Source organism: Mus caroli, chromosome 19 (assembly GCF_900094665.2).
Source record: "Mus caroli chromosome 19, CAROLI_EIJ_v1.1, whole genome shotgun sequence".
NCBI classification, from domain to species: domain Eukaryota; kingdom Metazoa; phylum Chordata; class Mammalia; order Rodentia; family Muridae; genus Mus; species Mus caroli.
The window spans coordinates 43,796,043-43,818,148 of record NC_034588.1 but is presented as its reverse complement, the minus strand read 5'-3'; the positions used below and the strand labels follow the sequence as shown (position 1 = coordinate 43,818,148).

Here is a 22,106-nt window from a genome sequence, read left to right as displayed (position 1 = left end):
AGTGCTCAGAGGAACAGATGTGAGGGAAACTTTGGTGAGACCTAGGTTCTAACTCCAGAGTGGTGGGAGCTCAGGCAAGTCCCCCACCCTGTAAAGTGCTTCATGGAAAGGCACGGGTACCTATTTCTCTCCATTTATCCCTGCTACGCAGACAAGCCAGACTCAGGAGGGTGCGGCTTGTCGCTGCTCAGTGTGAATTCCACAGTCCCAGCCTTGGAGAGCTGATGGCCCTGAAGGCTATCTCTCCCAATCTTAGGAGCCACTGAGGTCATCTTGACACTCTCCCTGTCAGCGGACTTGACTCACTTGGGGCTTGTGAGCTCCCAGAGACGACTCTAGGGGCAGGCAGTGAAGTTTAAGAGATCCTGTCTCCCTTTAATTTCTACCTATGACCAGCCTCTGCCTTAGGAGCTCTAGATACCCAGATGGGGACAGTACCTAGGAGTTAGATGAACGATGATGGGAAGGTCCTCTTCTGGGGATGGCAGGTACAGGCAAAGGCAGGATGCTCAGAGAGAGAAGGGGAGGAGGGGACCAGGGTCTTGATCAGGAGTTTGCAATCTGGAGCATCACCATCAATCCTGAACACCCACCTCTCCCCTGACTCTGCAGGGAACTCCTCCGCAGCTTCTGCCAGGTGGGTGTCAAGTACGGGGATGTTCTTCCAACTGGCCTGGAGGGCAAGCCTAGGCAAGAACTCCTTAAGGGCCCTGCCTGGCTCCTGCCTAGACCTTCCCAGATGGCCTCCGAGGGGTGCTCAGGGTAGAGTCGAGGCAGGGCCAGTAGGGCCAGCCACAGCGGGCCCAGAGGCGGGCTGGGACAGGACGCAGCATCTGAGACCGCTTCTCCACTTCCTCTGTTTCTGCCTCGCGCCGCCCTCAGCAGCCCTCCCTCTTCTGCCTGGCGCCAGGAGGCTGTTTTTCCATTCTCTGGCTAGAAAGTTCCACGCCACTGTTTCTTTCTCTCTCTTTTCTGGAGTTAAATTTGTCTGCAGATGCCTGCTCTTCATCTGTAGACGCCTCCAGTTAAGTTTGTTTGTAACTGGGCCCAGAGCTCGTCGCTTTCAAACGCTGGGCCCGGGACCCGACGCGGACCCGGTTGCAAAAGCAAAGCCGGCAGTGAACCCCGTGAGGCCACTTTGCCTCACTTTGCCTCGCGGTCAGGAGCGCCTTCCCAGTGTCTGCGGGAGCCCACACTGCTGTCAATCCATCAGGAATCCAAGGCCACGGGGGCTTGCAACCAGCTTTAGGTAAGGAGGGGCCCTTTCCTGGAGTGTGCAGCTGTTAAAGGAGCCGGCAGCCTCTAGAGACTATCTGGAGGGAACACCCCCCCCCCCGGGAAGAACACGGAAATGATGCTCCCCTCTCCTCCCTAGCTGTCTGTCTCCTGTTCTTGGGAAGAGCCCCCCCCCCCCCATGATAATCTCAGAGAATGGCCCAGTCCCAGCTCTGCTCAATCCCTATGCTATCTGTCAGGCACCGTGTTCCCCACGTGAGGGTGGGTTTAAGGTCCCAGGACCACCCCAAGGAGCAAATGGGTGCCTAGCAGCCAAGAGGGGAGGGAGGGAGAAGATGGAGTTGCCTGTTAGCCTGTTTATGGCCAGCAACAGGACAAAGTTCTTTCCTTGTGGGATTATTTAGAAGCTCTGGGCTCTGAACCGGGGAGTCAGACAATCCTCCCTCCTCCCAGAGCCCACATGGCTCTGCCTGTGCCAGATGGCATCCTCGGCAGAGGCGGCAACAGGAAAAGAGAAGTGAATATAACACAGAAAGATGTAGCACAGGCTTCCTCTATCTCTCTCTGCAGCCTGACCTCTCTCTCCACTCATAGGCTTCCTCTGGCTTGGAAAGCTGTTTCTTTTGGTGTGTCCCCCCCCCCCCCCCGTGCCTGTTCTCCTGATGGGGATAGACATGGGGCCACACCCTGACTGTCTCTCTGGCTGTATGGGTGAAGTCTGGGAAGGGAATTGGGGCTAAACTTCCAAAGAGCCTGAGGCCGTGGCCTCTTCTGGCACAGAGCCATCTCTGCTGAGGTCATGAAGCAGAGGAGGGCTGATAGATACAGTGAGCCTGAACCCCCGCTGAAGCTGCCTGTGGCTCCTTGGGGCAGAGATTCTGCAGGCTGCTTGTATGGAGAAAGCATGAGGAGAGCAAGGTCTGGAGACCATGAACAGAGGGAGCTAGTTTAGCTCTGACACATTGTGTCCACTTTCTAAGTATTCTCAAGTCATGGTCAAAATCTCAGCTGACTCCTCCGGACTTGTCTGGCCTCAGGCAAGACACCCTGTCCCCTTGATTTTCTGGTCTTTGGCATCAGAAGCATCCTTGGTAGAACTGGTGGCGTAAGAGTTTCAGATGTTGAACTACTTACTATGTGACATCATTTGTGGTCCCTAACATTCCTAGGAAGAGGTTAGGATCACAATGATTTATCCGTATCCTTGTCTGGGGAAAACACATGAAGTGTGTTAAGGCTCTGAAGTCTCCAAAATGAAGGGGTTTTGTGCACCCAAGGGTGTTGGCATCTTGTGTCAGGCTTGTCACTGATCCAGGGGCCTGGTCCTCACTAGACCCGGTCTATCCTTTGTCCACTAGGACAGCCCATGCAGCTTTGATACTGGTACCATACTCTCCAAATTGTCCCAAATCCCAAAGGGATCCATCCCATCTGGCCTCACACCACCGGTCATTATTAATCCTCCCCGGGGAGAAGAGGGTAGTGGCAAAAGGATTGTAAAGTATTCAAAGCAGGCAGACCTGGTCTTGAATCTGAGGTCTGTCATTTATTTATACGTGGCCCTGTCCAGGGGCTTACGCTCAGGAAGCCACATCCTTCACTGTGCTTGAGGTGGGGGTTGCACAAGGATGCCAGGGGGATACCAAGGTTGAGGATGGGCAACATCCACTGAGAGCACCTGGTACCCGGCAAGAACTTAGGCAACCATGGCTATCACCATTGCAGTAGAGGCCCATGCCTTCTCCTTCTCTGCCTGCTTTGGCCACAGCAGCACTGTGTTCAGAGGCAAGCATTTATCGCTCATCTGTGTTTCACAGGAAGCACCAGTTCAGCCACTGCAGGAGCTAAAATGGCGTGATCATGCTCTGCCGTGGGCTGTCCTCCGGCCTGCTGCGCTCCTTGCTAGTCTCACCAGAAGCCATCAGTTCTGCCCTCTTCTGCCTCCTCCTGCATATCCCATCCCCGGCCCGCCAGTCACCATGGCGGCCTTGATTGCAGAGAACTTCCGCTTCCTGTCTCTCTTCTTCAAGAGCAAGGATGTGATGATTTTCAATGGGCTGGTGGCCCTGGGCACGGTGGGCAGTCAGGAGCTGTTCTCAGTGGTGGCCTTCCACTGTCCCTGCTCACCCGCCCGGAACTACCTGTATGGACTGACAGCAATCGGCGTGCCTGCGCTGGCCCTCTTCCTTATCGGAGTCATTCTCAACAACCACACTTGGAACCTAGTCGCCGAGTGCCAGTACCGGAGGGCCAAGAACTGCTCCGCGGCCCCCAACTTCCTCCTCCTCAGCTCAATCCTGGGCCGTGCAGCTGTGGCTCCAGTCACCTGGTCTGTCATCTCCCTGCTCCGAGGGGAGGCCTATGTCTGTGCTCTCAGTGAGTTTGTGGACCCCTCCTCGCTCACAGCTGGGGATAAAGGCTTCCCCTCAGCCCATGCTACGGAGGTCCTAGCCAGGTTCCCTTGTGGAGGGGGCCCCGCCAACCTATCGAGCTTCCGAGAGGAGGTCAGCCGCAGGCTCAAGTATGAGTCTCAGGTAAGGAGCTGTGTGAAGGGCAGCCTTCTTCTGTCCTTCCCAAAGTGGCTGCTGATGGGGTGGTACTCGATAGAGCGTTTGAGGGTGAGCACCTGTCTGGGGAAGCACAGAATCTCCCGTGTCAGGCATCAGCTGATTGACCTGTGGCTTAGAGTTATGGGGGGGGGCAAGGGTCAGCTCATCACAAGTGTGTCTCTGATGTGCCTCTAGGTGCTGGGGATTGAATCCTAGACCACATGAATGTCAAGCATGAGCTGCCACTAAGCTCCCCTTTCGTCCCTTAGAGATGGCTTTGAGCATTAAGGGAACACCACCTAGAATCGCAGAGAGAACATCCCATATCCCATAATACCCAGGGTCATTCCCAATCTACCTAGTGAGGTCATCTTTACCCTAGCTTGACTGAGCATGGTCCCTGTAGGCCACCTCACAAATACCTGCTGTGGGCTTTTGAGTTGATAGCAGAGCTGGCTGACCCCAGGGAGGCAGGCATCTCTGTCCCAGTAACTGAGTCAGTGTCACTCTTTAGGGCAGGCCAGGAAGGGACAGGCTTGAGCCTAGCTGCAGCCTCCCCTGCATCCTGTTTGGAGGTGGGTCAAGGGTCAAAAGAATGGTTAGAAGCAGCAATCTGAACTGAACATGTGAGGATGAGGGAGGCAGGCGGGAGCCCATGATTCTCTAAAGGGACTCTTTCCTTGAAAACATGAGACAACTAAAGCTAGAGGCTGGAGAGAAGACTCCTGAGTTCAGTTCCCAGCACTCCCATGGTAGCGCACAACCATCTGTAATTCTAGTTCCAGGTGGGCACCATGCACACACAAGAGTGTACAGACATAGGTGCAGGCGAAACATTCATATATGTTAACGAAGGAAGAAAGGAAAGGAGGGAGGGAGGGAGGAAAGAAGGAAGGAAGGAAGGAAGGAAGAGAAAGGAAGGAAAAGAAAGAAAGAAAGAGAAAGAAGGAAGAAAGAAAGGAAGAAAGGAAGGAAGGAAGAGGAAAGGAAGAGAAAGAAAGGAAGGAAGAAAAAGAAAGGAAGGAAGGAAGTAGGGAGGGAAGAAGAGAAGAAGAGAGGGAGAGAGAAGAAAAGAGAGATCAAACCTAAGCTAGCTGCCTGCACTGGATCTTGCCTGTAATCCAGCATTAGGGAAGTAAGTGGGAAGGCCTGGAGTTCAGGGAGGGTCATTTTTAGCTACACAGGACACTAAAGGCCAGTTTGTGAGACCATTGTCTCAGTGAACAGTAGTAGTTAAGACTGAGAGAGTATTGCTCTTACAGAGAGGATCCGAGTTCAATTCCCAGCACCGTCAGGCGGCTCACAACTACTTGTTCACTCCAGCTCCAGGAGTCTGATGCCCTCTTTTGGACTCTGTGCTCACAGATAAATTACTGCCCTCCCCCTACCCCCGTGTACATAAACCAACGCATATACAGCCCCCCAACACATGTGCACATACCCCAAACACATATCAATGTCCCCCAAAACAGGAAATCTAAATTCTTTAAACAGCAACAACGTAAAGGGAAGAAATGAGGCCAAGATGTAACTCAGTAGAACGTTTGCTTAGCACAAATCAGATCGATGTTTGATCCCTAGTGCCTCATGAACTAGGTGTGGTTCATGCTGTAACCCCAGCACTCAGGAGGTGGAGACCAGAGGATCAAAAACTCAAGACCATCTTCAGCGCTACAGGATGTTTAAGGCCAACCTGGGCTACATGAGACCCTTTCTTGGGTCGAGGCAAGGGAAAGCAGAGAAACGGGCTGAATCCATACATAGGTCTATGTACAAACAGTAGGCAAGAGAGGGCCTCAAAGGCCCTTGCCCTCAACAGACTTCAGTCCTCCCAGTGTGAAACAAGTCCACAGGCGATCCAGAGGCAGGCAGGTGTGATGCTGTGTGGGGTTGAGGCCCTGTCCCTGAGCTCCACGCCAGGCTCCTGAGCTGAGCTTGGTGGAGTCCAGTGATACCGCACCCGCAGGGCTAAAAAACAAAAAAACCACAAAAGGCAGTCTAAGCATGGAGAGTGTGTGGGCTATCGAGGGTAAGAATAGAAAAGAGGAAGTGTGCTTGCCCACAGAGCAGAGGCTGTTCTTTTTCTCCTGTCACCATGGGTAGGGTAGGCAGGGCCCAGGCAGCTCTCAGGGCCCCCACCCTGAGCCTCACCTTTTCTCTGACCAGCTCTTCGGATGGCTGCTTATCGGTGTGGTGGCCATCCTGGTGTTCCTGACCAAGTGCCTCAAACATTACTGCTCGCCACTCAGCTACCGTCAGGAGGCCTACTGGGCTCAGTACCGCACCAACGAGGACCAGCTGTTCCAGCGCACAGCAGAGGTGCATTCGAGGGTCCTGGCCGCCAACAACGTGCGCCGTTTCTTTGGCTTTGTGGCTCTCAACAAGGATGACGAAGAGCTGGTTGCCAAGTTCCCAGTGGAAGGCACACAGCCACGGCCACAGTGGAACGCTATTACAGGGGTCTATCTGTACCGAGAGAACCAGGGCCTCCCACTCTACAGCCGCCTACACAAGTGGGCCCAGGGCCTGACGGGTAATGGCACAGCCCCAGACAGTGTGGAGATGGCCCTGCTCACTGCTTAAGAGCCTGCTTCTATGCTCTGTAAACGGGACTAGTCACAGACTAAGTAAGTCCTCATGGCGTGCTCATTTCAGCATCAGGGTGACTTTTCTGCTAACTACAGTGTCTTGGGCATAGACATAAAACCAGTAGTTTGTAAAGATCTTGTGGACCACAAGGTTCACAGAAATTGACGTGGGGTGAGGGTGGGGAAGGGGTAGGGACTGGCCTACCGAAGTCATTTCTCCCATGGTCACTAGCACACTCTGTTCACAGCTATCAGAAAAAAACTTTCCTAGAGCTGGTCCTTAGTATGACAGGGTCAATCTTGGGTGGGTCTCAGAGTTGAGAAACATCAGCTGATGGAGCCTGGTGACAACCCACTGGGAAGTCTTCACTGTATAGTACATTTTGTGCAGTTAATTTGTGTCTAATTGCATAGGAGCACCCCAGCTCCCGGTGCACTGCTAAGGAAGCTGCCCCGATTGTATACCTCTGGCCTGATTTTATATATTTAAACTTTTTGATAAAGCTTTTCTTACTTTAAATGCCTAGACTGGTGTTTGTGCAATTGACAAGGGCATACAGCCCAATGTGAGGGGAGATGGCACTAAAGGAGACCACAAAGGTGATGCCCAAGGGCTGAGTCTCTTGACAACCTCACCCAGTTACCTGATTTAACCTGAGGAGAGGCAGCCTGGCCTTTTGCAGGGGTTAGCTCAGTTTAACCTAACATCTGTCTGCACACAGACCTAGCACTAAACTCCAGGAGCTAGTGGGCTTCAGCTCTTCTTCCTTCTCGGCCCTGCATCGACTAGCTCCACTCTCTAAAACCTCACCTTCTTCCTGTCTGTCCTGATTCCTGGCATCCGACACAGCCATTTCCCATAGAAAACTTAGAGAACATTTTAGGCTCTGTCAGAGAAAACTTTTAATTTCCCTTGGGCTCAAGCCAAAAACAAAACAAAACGAAAGAAATGAAACGAAACAAACAAACAAACATCCTACCAACAACCAACTAGAAGGGTCTGTGCTAGCATCCCAGGAAGCTGGGTTGTGTTAGAGTTGAAGTGAGTCTGGGGTGAGACAGGCAGTTTAACCAATGCTTTCAGCTTTCCTTAGTAGCTTCGGGTTCCCATGTTTTTCTGGATTCTTCCTCTGTACTCTTGTCTCAGTCCCCCAGCCTCCAAACCAGGGTAGACAGTACAGGCTGGGCTGAGACAATGCTTGGACTCCCAAGCCCACATGGTCTGTGGTCTTTCCGGCTACCCACCTCTTGGAGTGTAGACTGCGAGTTTGCCAAGGGACAAAGTCGGGACCTGACCACGAAATCCACTGGCATTTGCCCTTCTGTCCTTAGACTGCAGCAAACTCTCTTCAAAGAGAAATGCTTGTTTTTTGTTGTTGTTGTTGTTTTGGGTTTGCTGTTGTTGTTTTTTTTTTCCTACAAGCTTAAAAGCCTGCTGTCTAACAACAACACTAAGCAGCCCCAGGAACAGAACAAGAGCATTAAACCTCACAGGCTAGGGTGCAGTTAAGTGGAAGTACACTTAGCATGTATAAGGCCTTGGCTCCATCTGTGGCACTCTAAATTTAAAAAAAGAATTTTACACACACACACATTTAAAAGTAAAAAGTGATCATATGTGCCTTTAATCCCTTCTAAGTTCAAGGCTGGCTGAGTCTACATAGCAGGTTCCAGACCAGCCAGGACCGTAATACAAACCCTGTCTCAAAAGATTTTAAAACAATCTTTTGAGAGTTTTTTTTTACTCTGACAAGATGAGGAACTCGGCCTCAGTGAGCCAAGTCTGTCTTCCGTGAGCACCACAGCCCACAGGCATGCTGCAGAAAAAAAAACAGCAACTAAAGCAGTCCTGGGACAGCCCCAGCGCGCACCCGGCTGCCGGTTAGGCTGCCTGCTGCCCACGCTGTCCGTCCGTTTGTCCGTCCAGCGGAGCCTGTGCTCCTAGTCCTCCAGCGCCGAGCTCTTGGCCTCCACGTACTCCAAGGCCTTGGCCTTGACCGCCTGCACGTCCTTCTCCGTGCCGTGCTGCTTCTCATAGTCCAGGTAGCGCTTGAAGAAGAACTTCATCCTCTTAGGCGCCAGGCTCAGGTGAATGACCCGCTCAAAGATGTCCCTATGAGGAGGAACAGGGAAGCAGTTTCCTCAGGGGCCCTACCATGGGACTCCTGGACTCCTGGCTAGCACTCCCCAACTTGCTCTCAGGTACCAGGTCCCTCTGATATCCAGCATCCCATTTCTTATTTTTATCATCAGTATGAACTCCTGACAGAGGCAAAGACTTAGCCTGCATTAAGTTACAAGGAAAAAGAGGACAAACTCCTGGGATGGGGACACACGAGGACAGAAGCACACTTAAACTCATGGCCTGTAGGGATTGTAGGGGACAAAAGTGAGAGTGTGCCTATGAAGGTTCCATCCACAAGAGGCCAGCATAGTGTGAGCCATGTGGGACCAAGTCTCCTGGTTCTGGGTACAGACCACTGGTGGAAAGGTGAAATCAAGCGGACCGGGGAACCATGTCAGAGCTGTTTGTCAGCATCACGTCAGACAACTGGGAGCTGCTGAGGAGCAGCTCATCATCATCAACACGGCCAAAGCCCCTTCCCAGCCCACACTCCAACAGGAACGAGCCCCGCTGTCCCCCCTCACCTGACTGCTTGCTGGCTGCCGTGCTTGATGGTCATGTCGATGTAGACTGACCAGACGTCTGTGCGTTTGGGGTAGGTGCTCAGTGTGTTCTCAAAAATGGCTTTAGCGCGCTCCACGTCCCCGAGCTGGAACTCCAGCTGGGCAAACTTGACGATCACATCCACATCTGTGGGACAGGACAAGTCAGAGCCAAGACAACCCAAGGACCTCACCACAGCACAGCCATTGGCTTTGTTAAGACAGAAGCCACTCCACCTGTTACAAGCTGCCAACTGCCCCTTTAAGTATCTATCAGTCCCGAGTGTGGTCAGGAGCCAGGAAAAGCACTCACGTTCCTTGGCGGGCAGGCACTCCAGGGCTCGCTGCAACACCCGGTGACTGGCCCCAGCCTGACTCCTCCCCAAAACAAAGGCACCATATTTGATCCAGACAGCCTTCTCCTGCCGGAACCGTTTCAGCATCCGGTTGTACAGCTCACCAGCTTCCTGTGGGAGACACAGTAAGCTAAGGAGTGTAGCACTTCAGAGGGACAACAGAAAGGCTGCGTTCATGGAAGGCAGACTTGGCTCACTGATTCTAGGGGCTTGAGGAGACTGGGAAGATCATCAGGAGAGCAGGGTGTAGTGACACGAGTCCTGGGAGCTTCCCTAGTGATCCCTCCGTGTATTCTCACCTCTGTGGGGAAGGGGAAGGGCCTGAGGCTGAGATGTGATATCATGGGGAACCCAGAAGGTAGGGTTCTCACAGAATGCCGGCCCTGACCTGCTCCAGAGTCTAGCATCTGGGGCACGTGGGCACGGAACTTAACACCCTACCTTGAATTTCTCGGACTTGGTGTAGATGTCAGCCAGATGCAGGAAAACCTTGAGAGGTTCGTTGTACTGCACAGCTCGCTCGAAGACCTTAGTCAGGGACTCCTGAGAGCCGTACATGTTTTCCAGGTTCAGTAGGGCCACCCACACATTCAGTTTTTCCTGCTCCTCTCTGGAGGGGGTGGGTAGAACATGAGTTCATCAACTCAGTGCTGGATGCCCGAGAACTATTTCTTTCTCCCAAGCAACAACTGTATCCTCACGCCCACTTGAGGCTGAGGCTGAGACCGTCTCCTGCGGCTTCCCGTAAGGGGAACCTGTGCTCCCGTATCGCTCACTGCAAAGTCTGGGGCTCCCCTGATTGCTCCCTCCATTCCTGGGAATGAAGCCTCCAGCTTACACGCTCAAGCTCAAGCTGGAACAGAATCTGGGTCTGAGTCTCTCCCCCAGTGAAGAGAGCAAAGCATAGGACAGTCACCCCTCTACACTAGGCTTCAGGAAGCTACCTCAGCCCTGCCGAGAACAGAGGAGCCCCAAATGATGGCGAGTTCTCCCCATTCTGCTTGTGTTACTGGGAATCTTGCTGGCACACAGAGACTACTTAAATGTCACCATAGCAATTTCATTGAAAAGGACCATAAAAGATTAGTGAGTGATCTATTTTAAGTGGCTACACTTAATAAGACTGAGCCTGAAAGACCATGGGCTGCTACTAGCCTGACCAGGAAGAAATGAGCCATGATGACAAACTCTGTAAGCCAGGACAACATGGGAAAGCCCAAGCCCAGACCTGAACGAGATGGTCTTCAGGGCCCTCTCAGCCACAGCCCGGGCCTTTTCGATCTCCGTGGCCTGTAGGTGGAAAGCCATGTACTGCAGCCAAAGGATGGAGCTGTTGGGGGAGCTTAGCACCAGCCGGTCAAAGTCATCCGCAGACTCTGGCTGTCGCCCAGGGTCCATGAGTGCCTCCTCAATGCGCGACAGCTCCTTCTCTGCCTTCTGCTTCTCCAGTTCCCTCTCCTTCTTGCTCTTCTTCTTCTGTGGTGGAAGGAAGAAAAGTGAGTCATCTGCTCCTTCAAGTGCAGAGGGCGCTGAGGTAGAATTCTGTCATGGGTTCACAGGACAGTCCACGGACCCTCCCCAGGGAGACACCTAAGCCACAGAGGTTGTCACAGTTGGGAATGGGAGTTTCTGCAAGAGCTGCAGTGTCCTGGAAACACAGCACCTTGGCTTGGTGCGGCTGTTCATCCTCGCTGTCTGAGCTCTCTTCTCGGAGTGGCAAGGCTGGAGTCAGAGAGTCGAGCCCCACATCCCAAACGAAGCCTGAAGAGAGATGCAGCCGGGGCACCTCTGTGGATTTTGTCTGCTTTCCCTGCAGGGTCATAAAATTGAAGGAAGCACAAGTCAGGCTGTTCCCTGACCCCACCGACCCCACACCAAAAGCCTGCCTCCGTGGTCTGCTGAGGGAACAGCAGTGACTTGAAAATACTCTAAGTCACTTAGACAGAGACTTTATATAAAGTGTAAGCACACACACACACGCACACGCACACAAAGTAGGAGGTGTGGAACAGAACTATGGAGGTGGCAGGGGTTGGTAAAAGAGGAAGCGCTGGCCCTGGCTGAGATTCCCAGAGTCCTCTCCACTGCTTGCACTTGTGAGGAGCGTGGGCTCCTCCAGGTTGTGCCCTCTCTTTATCTGCCCACCTCTTCCATTCAGTTCTCGATAAACATGTTATTAGTGTTAACAGACCCAGTCCTCAAGGAGGTAGACTGTGAGGTAACCACGCCCCACCCATCACCCACTGTTTTATAGAGAACAAGGATGGGCTGAACAGCTCAGCCCTGGGAAGACAAGGAGCTCCTCCCCAAAGCCTTCCCCCACGTGGCTGGTGGCTGGCGGCGAGCCTTACCCTGGGAGGCAGCTTCGGCTCCTCCATCTCATCCTCTCCTTCCCGGTAGTACACTTCCACACCACTGTCGTCTTCTTCTGGTGCTCCAGACTTCTTTGGCCTCTTGTTCACTAGTTCCTGAAATGGTGGGGGGTGTGGGATGGGAAGTTTCTCCTCGCCCTCACAGTGCCTCCTCAGAGAAGGCTGGGCAGCTGCAGCTCACTTCTCAAACACTTCTTATGGGTGAGATGAGGAGGGATGCTGCGGGATGCTGCCCGGGGAGGGGCACTCACCTGCTCACTCTCAGACTCCTGGCGCTCCCGCTTGCCCCGCCCACCCTTCTGTGACTTCTGGAGCTCTTCCTTCTGGTTCTTCTCTTTCCTTTTCTGGCTCCCCTCAGCCCCTCCTCTCCTCTCCTCTTGTTTTGGTTCTGGATCAGGAGAGAACACGTCTGGCCTCCCAGTGTCGCTGGGAAGGAGCGACAGCTCTATCAGGTTCTTCATGGGGTTCACACTGAGGCAGGAGGAGAAGAGGCAGAGAGTAAGGGCAGAGGTGTCTGGGCGCCACGGGCGAGCAGCCCTGGCCTCATCAGCACTTAGGCCATCTTTCCTTGTCAGTCAGGGCTGGGCCCTGGCCCACCTGCCTTAGATGCTCAGTATTCTCAGGGACAGTTTACACATGTCCCCTGCTCAGTGGAAAAAGCCAGGGAGCATCTAGGATGGACGTGTTTGATCAACAACAACAGAAGCCATGTCTACTCCTGGACTAAGGCTGGAACTGAGGTGAAAGGTTTGTCACCCATCTGAACATTACTTGCATCATCACCCCATGCCTTTAAGTTCTGAGTTTACCTCAAACCTCCTCCCAGCGAAAGGGGTCTGATTCACACAAAGGAGAGGGACCAAGAGGGCAGGGAGGGAAGACACCTACCACAGGACCTTGGCAGTGACCAGCTTTCCCTCAGGGAGGCATCTGTTATAAAGCTCTCTCTCTGGTGGGACACACTCAGAGACATGTGAATACTTGGTCAAACCCAGAACTGAAGGTCCAAGGCTGAAAAGAGACAGATAAGAACTCTGTAGTATAAATACAACACAACCCCACCATACCCCCAGTGACTCAGGAAGCTAGGCGAGGTGGCATACACCCTTAATCAACACACTCAGGTCACATGACAGGTGAAACTGTGAGTTCGAGGCCAGCCTGACTTATTTACTAAGTTACAGGACAGCCATAGCTACAGAACAAGACCCTGCCTTCAAAATAAATAATAGTCAAATAAGTAAACAAGCAACAACAAAGAATCATGATCACACACTAAAATCAGAAGAAATTCTAAATTTGAAACTGAAAATGTCATTCTTTTTCCAAAACACCAAACAAGAAACAATTCAAGAAAAGCCTCTAAGGCTGGCGTGGCGGCTCCATGTTCAGAGCACGTGCTGCTCTCCAGGACCCAGGTGTGCCTCTCAGCACCATTTGGTGGCTCGCAGCCATCTGCATCTCCAATACCATGTGATCCGGTGCCCTCTTCTGACCTCCGCACACACCAGAGCACCAGGCACACATATGGTGCACATACACGCATGCCCACAAAACACTCAAAAGATAAAGTAAGTATTTAAAACTGGTAATGCATAAGCTCTCCTCTCCTCTTCTCAAAGTTGACTGGGGAGGAGGCAGCAAGCCCAGGGCGGAGAAGGCAGCTTGGGAAGTCTGGCTCTCTGGAGCTAAGCCTCGAAGGCTGTGCCTGGCTCCGTTACCTACCCTATGATCACACTGCTTGGCAGGACGCATTTCACATAGCCCCGCAGGAGTTGCCCTTCCTTCACGTCCTCAATGGAGTTGATTTCTGGATCTTCTATTCTGTTTTTTGTCTCTCTGTTTGTCCTAAAGGAATACAAGGCTTACATATACATGCAGTTAACCATGGCCGCCCCCCTCCCAGCCCCCCTGTAAGACTCTGCCTCTGCACCTGGAAGACTGTAACCCACAGAGTCCAGCCTGCTCACTCCCGTAGTCCTGCCAGGCCAGGGCTCTGTGTCTGACAGCAAGCTATGCAGAAACAAGGCCGAGAGAGGCCACGTTTAAAGCCTGACCTTCGCCAGTAGAATGCTGGTCAACCCTTCTATCGCACACTCACCCGGATGGATCATGAACCCTGGAGCCAGACACCTGCCCTCACCAGTATCACCATGTTACCTTGAATACTCACATTTAGGTAAGCAAACTACTCCCTTCAAGACAAGAGTCTGGATTCTTCCAGAAACTCAAATGCCTCCCCCACCCCCACCCCATCACGCACACTTAAATAAAAATAGGTTCAGAGTACAGACAGGCAGAGGAGGGTGGAACTCAGAGGTCTATCCCAGGCAAATGCACTACAGCCTGAGTCTCCTGAGTTCTTCCTTCTCCTTTCTCACACCAACAACACTCACCTGGATGATCGTAGTGACAAAGTCAGCACACGGTGTGCTGTGGACAGGATGTAACATCTGAAACAGGCAAAAGAGGAAGACACACTCAACCATCAATATTTCTGGACACTCACACGCATGAAATTAAAAGTAAGACAGATCTTTAGTAATCCTACTCTTTAGTCGAGTAGGTGATATGCTGCAACAGGGCACTCTCACCATATGGGGCAGCAAGCTGAGCTCCGGTCAGTCGCATGGCCGTGAGGTGACAGATTGGGGCTCTACCCTGTACTGTGATCCTAAAGGGTTTGCTAGGTTAGAGGCACTCAGGACATCCTCAGCTTCTGCTATCTTCAATTAAGAGTTTATCAGGAGTTGAGATGAGACCGTCCCCACAGTTAACTCTTAACTGTGACCTCCATAGAGACAGAAAAACCACAGAAAACACGGACCCAGGGACAATGACTGGAGAGGAGCCAGATAGAGCAGTGACAGACTTTGAAGAGGGAAGGTGGAATTGACTCTTACTAGTTTCCAAAGTAGCTCGGGTAAAACTGTAATTCATAGTCCTTTATCACTAAGTAGAGTCAGAGAGGATTACAGGGACCACAAGTCAACGTGAAACATTCCCACAACAGGGCTGTGATTCTCGCAGGCACCAGAGCCCTGCTGCAGAAGCAGGCTTCAGGTGCTACCTTGAGGCAAACCATTTTCTACCCACATCTGACAGAAGAAGGGAATTTTAATTGCATGCTACCCACAGGTCTGGCTGTCATAAAAGTATTTCAAATGACTATGTTGCTCAAAGCCACACCCTCATTTTATAAGCTTCCCGTGCGTCTCAGAGATTCACTGAGAATCTGTCTTCCACCAGGCTCTGGGTATCTCTATGGTATTTGGTTTGGATAAATACTTGACAACTTAGGTGGAAGTCAGGGGCTGGGACATTCGAGATGGGGTTTGGGCCAAGACTGATTTCTAGTCTGGCTCCCTCCCAGAGGGCTGCATTCTACTTGGTCTTGGCTGGTAGTAGGCTACACATCTTGAGATCTGGTTCTGCAAGGCCACTTTTCTCAGGCTACAAAAATGGTCTTAGAACTAAGAGTGGGGCTTGTGGTGTAAGTTGTACTCCTAGAACCTAGAACTCCTAGATCCTTTAAGGAGGATGACAAGTCTGAGGCCAGCCCATATAAAACTCAGCTCAAAACCAACCAATCACAGATAATTCCGGCCCAGGTTTATCTGTGGGCGCCTGAAACTGTTTATAGAGTCTGCACCCCCAAGGTTGCTATCCTTTAAAAAAAAACATGTACAGATGCTTTTTTTAATTAAAAATATAAACGTTTCAAATAAATACAAGCAATTGGCTTGGAAAACAAGAGCACAGGAAAAAACATAAAGAGACAATATAAGAGATGCAAACTAAGAGACTAGAGGCGGCTCAGCAGTAAGAGTACTGCCTGTTCTTGCAGGGTACCCCAGTGTGGTTCTGAGCACCTATAGAGCAACTGTATAGCTCCAGTTCCAATTCCAGCACCCTCTTCTAGCCTCCACAGGCACTGCATGCACACTGACATACATAGAAAATAAATATTTTTAAAAGTCTAACTAAAAAAAATATGTAAATTAAAATGAAAGATCAACCTTTGCCTATTCCATGACTAAAATAAAAATTAAGCTTATCCAGTCTGGGCTGGAGAAAAAAAGGCTCAGCAGTTAAGATTATTGGCGATTCTTTCAGAGAATTTGGGTTTGATTCCTAGTATTCACAAGGTGGAACTCTGGTTCCAGGAATCCAATGTCCTCTTGTGGCTACTGAGGGCACCAGGCACCCAAATGGTACACGCACATACACACAGGCCTCATACATATAAAACAAGCCAAAACAAACCAATCCAGTCTTACAGTCCTAACAAGGAAGAAGAGGGAAGTTGGCCACCACAGTTAGGGGACTATAAGTGAAAGAAAATTTTGTAAAATATTTAACATCAATTGGTCCATTAAATTTACTTCTATAAATGTATTTCAAACTTGTACAATAATCCAAACATGCACAAAAGGCAGGCATTTCAACTTTACTGTCTATCAGTGAGAACTGATCAAATAAGGTTAGATAAAAATGCTGTAGTACAAATAAATACTAAAAATAAGGTGAAAGAACAAGATATTAGCATGAAGGAGAAATTCATGATATACTGGTCTGAGAGAAAAGCAAGTTGCAAATAATATATAAAGTGAGGTTCTAATACTAAAGGAAATGAAATTATACCCACATCTGTGTTTAAGTCTGGAAAGATTAGAGGCCAAAGTATATATGGCAAAAGCAGGCAGGCGAAGAAACAGAAACTTATTTATATATTTGAGGTTTTCCTTCCAGTAAAAAACAAAACAAAAGCCACAAAACAGGTTTAAACTTAAGATGTGTATCAACAGGAGAATGGATAAAGAAAAATGACATATACACACAGAGTGTAATCTTAATTATAAGGAATTACATCATTTATAGGAAAATGGGTGAACCTGGGGCTCATTATGATAAACCAGACTCAGAAAGATAGGGTCACACTTCCTCCATGTATGTGCATGGGCACACACCCACCCACAGACACACCCACAGAGGACATGAGAGGGGAAGGGGAAGGGACTGTAGGGGAAGAAGAGAAAAACGATAACCTAGCTCAGCGACTATAAGCACTGGTTCTGAGTACCCAGCACCACGTGCAAGCTCACAAGCACCCGTAACTCCAGTTCCAGGGGATCCAATGTCCTCTTTTGGCTTCTGTAGTACTGGGCACCCATGTGGTTCACAGAGACACATGCAGGGACAACACACATATGCATAATAAGATAAAGTAAAACATAAAAGGATAGACGGAAGAACAAAAGGCTGTAATTGGAGTTGGGTGGACGTATAGGGGGCTACACATTTCTTATATGCAGAATCTAGATTTAACTGACCCCATAACAGGGAAGCAGAAGGGAGACTATGGGGCGGGAAGGAATTGTCTCAGGGCAGTCATGGAGGAGAGATGGAGAAGGTAATGGGAGGATGACTGTATCAGCAAGGTACAATGATTTGATGTGTGAAAATACCATAATGATATCCATTATTTTGTATGCTAACAAAAGTTTAAACTAGTCCTGTTCTCAGAAGAAGCTATGCCCGGGCTGCTCTCCCACCCCTGGCTCTTGGGCTCCAGCTCAAGGAGAAAACGGGAAAGTACAGAGGACTCTATGCCTTGGTTCCTGTAAAGCCGACGGCTGACAAATTCACACATAGGAGAAACTAGCCACTACAGACGCTTGCAAGAGTGCACCCTCTATCGGCAGAGCGAAGAAAGTGAATTGTCACAGAAACAATGGACACGCTATGTGACATTAGATGCAACCAAGTCCACTTCTTTATTCAGAGGAAGCAAGTTAGGCCTATCTGACTGGCTTTCTGCAGGACATCACCTTGTACACTATCCACACAGAACTATCAATATTTATGTCAAAAGATACCTAGCCAGCACTTTGCATGCATGAAGAATATGCTTGAGAATCAGCTCTGGGGGCCAGAGAGGTGACTCAGTGGTCTGAAGGGTACAGGTGAAATAAGTCAGGCCCCAAGACCACAAGACAGAAGTAGAGACCAATTCCCACACACGTCCTCTGCCCTACACACACATCCTGTGATGCACAGAAGCACTCATCTTCAATGTTGTTGTCCTCTCTCTTCCTGCCATCAGTAGTTCTAAAGCTAGTGATATTTTTCCCTATGGAGTCAGAAGGTACCTAAGTATGTGACGGCAGGAGGACAGGGACAGAAATCAGGGATTAGCAGCTTTTCCATTTCCATCTCTGGGTGAAATTAATAAACACAGGACGTTACAGTGAAAAGACTTTGGCAGTTCAACTTAGTAGCAATTTTAACTGTGTAAACCTGTTAAGTTTTTCAGGGTTGGGGGAAGACTAAAATCACACACACACCCATATCACATTCAGTTAAAAGAAAATCCCACCAATTTCATACTTAGGCAAAGAAGAACTCTCTGGCTCACCTGACAATCTTCTGGGGGCAGAAGTCCTCCAGGGGTGCCTCGGAGTACGAGTCGCTCAGGTGAAACATACTGACTTTCCCTACCTTCCCAAAAGGGAAGGAGACGGTCAGTCCCCTGTTGGGTACCACCTTCATCACTCGGCCCATGGCCACTTCACCTTCTTCAAGTCTGTAAGGTCCTGGTGGGAAGTGGAGACAGCTGCTGGCAGTCTGGCCGACTATGGCCTGTCAACCCAGAGGTGCACCCAGACTTGAGTAGGCTCATCACAGCTTGAACCCACGACCATGAGACAGATAATCCCTTCCAAAGGACCCGAGAAAACCAAGTTTAGAAAAAGGAGACCTAAGAGAGCGATAGACTCACACAAGCCGGAGAACAAAGCCCAAGAGCAAACCAGAACCAAACAAATACACTGTCTCCTAGAATGCTCTGTCCTGGCTTCCTGACACTGAAGGTCTCTAATCCTGGTGGTAACTGAAGCCTCCCACCCCAGCCTCTCTCTGACCAGGTACCACATCTTTCCACACCTATGAGTGACAGACATAAGAAAGCCCTGGGGACGTCTGGGTCAACAACGGTGGCCTCGATGGCCTGCCCAATCTTGAACTTCTTGTCTGGGTGTTTCAGAACCTGAAAGGATTAAAAAAAAAAGTTCTAAATGTTCCCATAAAGGTTTGTCATTTATCAAAAAATAAAACATTTAAGTCTCTGCCTCCTAACCCACCAGACCCCGTACTTACTCAGGTACCCCATATAACCCATGTAAACTCTTGAATCTTCTCTCCAGACACTGACCTTGAAGCTGAGGGAAGTGAGCAACAAGGGAATTCTCCCTCGGATGTCTGGTCCAATGTCCACTTCAAGCCACTTCTTCATCACGTTGTACTGTGGAGGGACAGGGCAGATGTAAGAGCACCCCTGGCTGGCCCAAAACTAAAATGCACTCTCTTGGGAACACTGAAAAGGATGAAGAGGTCAAAACCCCTCATTTCTCCAAGGGACAGGAATCCATGCCGAGGCGCTGCCCACCTCCACATCTCATAGCTTCAATCAATTCGTACATAAATAAATAGTGTCTCACAGCATACAGAAGTGCTGCATGCTGCAGGGATATACTGGCTACCAACTAGCACATGAGAGGGCAGATGCTGACTTTTTTTTTTTTTTTTTTTTTTTTTTTTTTTTTCGAGACAGGGTTTCTCTGTGTAGCCCTGGCTGTCCTGGAGTTCACTCTGTAGACCAGGCTGGCCTCAAACTCAGAAGTTCGCCTGCCTCTGCCTCCCAAGTGCTGGGATCAAAGGCATACGCTGCCACGCCCAGCCGACTTTTTTTTTTTAAAGATTTATTTATTTAATGTATATGAGTGCTCAATCTGCATGTACATTTGCATGCCAAAGGATAGCATCAGACCCCAGCGGTTGTGAGCCACCATGTGGTTGCTGGGAACTGAACTCAGGGCCTCTGGATGAGCAGATGGTGCTTCTAACTGCTGAGCCGTCTCTCCAGCCCCTAGATGCTGACTCTTAAAAGGGCACTAGGCAGAAGGAAAATAGACAAACCAGGCACAGGAACCAGCATGATACAGATAGGAGGAAAACCAAAGATGGTTGTCATGGTGACTGGAATATGAACTGTGCAAACAGATCATGAACAACCTCGTATGCTGTGTTAAATCTTCTGAGATTATGAACGTCCCAGGCGACTAAAAGGATAAACATCACTGACATGCCAGAAAGATTACGGAAGAGACTGACAATGAAAGATTTCATGCCAGGTATGATTTTAATACTTGCACTTGGGAGGCAAGCAGGGGTATCTCTGAGTTCAAGGCCAGCCTGGTCTATATAGTGAGTTATAGACCAGCCAAGGTGTAGAACCCTGTCTCAAAAAACAAAATAAAACCAAAACCAAACCAGACCAAAAAACCCAAACAGTAGAGAAAGACTGGCTTTTCCTAATGCATTTAGAGAGGGCTAGGAAGCATTCACGGTCTAGCACACAGCATGCATGTCAAAGGGAAACCGTGGAGAGGTAAGTCAGCCCTGAGACAGCTCATCCTGCTCAGCCACGGCCATGCCTGTGCCCAGGGAGCAGTCTGGCCCTGCAGCAGCTCTATGCTGAGGTCAGGTCCGCTGCTGCTCACCACATCTCCCACTAGACAGCTGCAGTCAGCCATCTAGTGCCTCAACTCGTGCTTTAATTTGTCCATCCATAAACGCAGACACCCCTAGGTTAATATTACATCTCCTGACTTAACCACTCAGGCCATCAACTGGCATTAAAGGCATGCACCACCACATCCAGCCCAAAGGAGGTCACTTTGCCTATTGTCAGAGTTTGGACTCTGGCGGCCACCATACCAACCTGTCTACTCAGTCTCAACCAATGCATTGCTGGTTCTTCTGGCATTGTCTGTACTCATCCTGAAACTTCCATGCTGCCTTTCTAATGGTCTTTGATATTTTTGGTCCTTTAAACCTTTTCTTCTATATTACATAGCTTTAAAGATTTGTTTATTTTTTATTTTATGTGTGAGTGTTTTGCCTGCATGTATGTATGTGTAGCATGTGTATGCCTGGTGCTCGGGGAGGTTAGAAAAGGATGCTGAATGGACATCCAGAACTGCAGTTAACAGACAGTTGTAAGCAATCAGGTGGGAGCTGGGAACTGAACCTGGGTCCTCTGGAAAAGCAAATGCTCTTAACTGCCAAGCCACGCCTCCAACTCTGTATTACATTTTTGGTGTTTACTGAGTTCAGACTTTCAGATGAACAGATATATCCTCAAAGGTTGGAAAGATAGCTCGTTGGAGTCAGTGACCAGAGGCAGGAAGGCATAGAAGGGAGACTAGTGGAGGTACGCATGTCTGCTCCCCGCCACCACTCCTTTATTTTCAGCTCACCTAGAGACAGGCTTTTCAGGGCAGAGGCCAGGTATCACTACCCACAGCCCTACGTGGCAGTAAGGACAGACTCCGAATGCCCAGTGCAGAGGCTCTGACTCCAGTTTTGCCCAGTTTGCTCTGAGAGCTCTGAAGGCGGGTCAAGCCTACAGTGAGGGCAGCAACTACTCACCTTCTTGAAGAAGCAGGTCACAGTCTGCCCAGCCTGGTACTGCCTGATCTTCTCCACGGGGCTCACAGAGTGAGTATTAAGAGCACTGTAGCTACCCTTCAACTCACTGAAAAAAAATCACAACAGAGTAAGCCAACCACTGAGGAGACTCTAACTTCAAAGACCTCCCTCAAGTGGCCGTGAGGGACTCAGCTATTTTTACTCTCATGGACAATCTCGCTCGTTAAAGGGGAATCTTCTCGATGATCAATCTGGGACCAATCATCTCTTCTGAGTCATTAATCTGTGAATAAACTAGGGACACACTAGTTCATGTTTCACACACATAGTTTGGGCTGGATGTGGTGGTGCATGCCTTTAATGCCACTACTCGAGAGGCAGAGGCAGGTGGATCTACTGGAGTTCAAGGCCAGCCTGGCCAACAGAGTAAGTTCATTTGAGGACAGCCAGGGCACAGAGAAACCTTGTCTCAAAAACAAATAAGCAAGCAAGCAAACAACAAACAAACAAATTGTTTTCATTCTTTACTTTAGCTGTTGCTTTGGTTTGCAGAAATGCTCTTACAAACAACCCCATGTGTGAATTAAGCGTAGACAGTAACTTGACTGTCTGCTGCCGAGCCAGGAGCTGAAGTCAGAGCTTAACTCAAAGCCTCTGCTAAGCTGCCATTATCAACTTATTTTCAGACATGCAAGAACATGTGGTCTGAAAGGTGTCAATCCACAAATGACTAAATAAAAAGAATTGTAAGAAAGGAAGACTTGCTAGCCCAACTTACTCACTCAGATGGTTTCTAAAACAAGACTCATCCACACACCTGTACAGTGGTGCTATTAAAAATGCAAA

The 22,106-nt window shown here is 49.8% G+C and overlaps 2 protein-coding genes across 3 annotated transcripts in view; one reads left to right on the top strand and one right to left on the bottom strand.

Annotated features, from left to right (window-relative positions):
* The first annotated feature begins 854 nt into the window (after positions 1-854).
* Positions 855-22,106, top strand: part of Calhm2 (calcium homeostasis modulator family member 2) — a 33,740-nt gene continuing 12,488 nt past the window's right edge. The window contains exons 1-3 of one of the 2 annotated variants that reach the window (XM_021151477.1): positions 855-1,249; positions 3,054-3,770; positions 5,952-6,893. In XM_021151477.1, the coding sequence (XP_021007136.1) occupies positions 3,216-3,770; positions 5,952-6,368 (972 nt within the window). In that variant the 5' untranslated portion in view covers positions 855-1,249; positions 3,054-3,215 and the 3' untranslated portion in view covers positions 6,369-6,893. Of the gene's footprint in view, positions 1,250-3,053; positions 3,771-5,951; positions 6,894-22,106 lie in introns of those variants that run through there. The other variant, XM_021151478.1, reaches the window with a different exon arrangement.
* The window catches only part of Pdcd11 (programmed cell death 11), a 41,507-nt gene continuing 27,368 nt past the window's right edge, over positions 7,968-22,106 (bottom strand). Inside the window, exons 22-36 of the mRNA XM_021151475.1 lie at positions 21,261-21,366; positions 18,982-19,071; positions 18,714-18,816; positions 18,187-18,364; positions 14,165-14,221; positions 13,494-13,616; positions 12,657-12,779; positions 12,020-12,239; positions 11,748-11,864; positions 11,060-11,206; positions 10,625-10,872; positions 9,838-10,006; positions 9,354-9,507; positions 9,023-9,188; positions 7,968-8,486 (exon numbers count right to left, since the gene is read on the bottom strand). Coding sequence (XP_021007134.1) covers positions 8,315-8,486; positions 9,023-9,188; positions 9,354-9,507; positions 9,838-10,006; positions 10,625-10,872; positions 11,060-11,206; positions 11,748-11,864; positions 12,020-12,239; positions 12,657-12,779; positions 13,494-13,616; positions 14,165-14,221; positions 18,187-18,364; positions 18,714-18,816; positions 18,982-19,071; positions 21,261-21,366 — 2,173 coding nt within the window. The 3' untranslated portion in view covers positions 7,968-8,314. The remainder of the gene's footprint in view (positions 8,487-9,022; positions 9,189-9,353; positions 9,508-9,837; positions 10,007-10,624; positions 10,873-11,059; positions 11,207-11,747; positions 11,865-12,019; positions 12,240-12,656; positions 12,780-13,493; positions 13,617-14,164; positions 14,222-18,186; positions 18,365-18,713; positions 18,817-18,981; positions 19,072-21,260; positions 21,367-22,106) is intronic.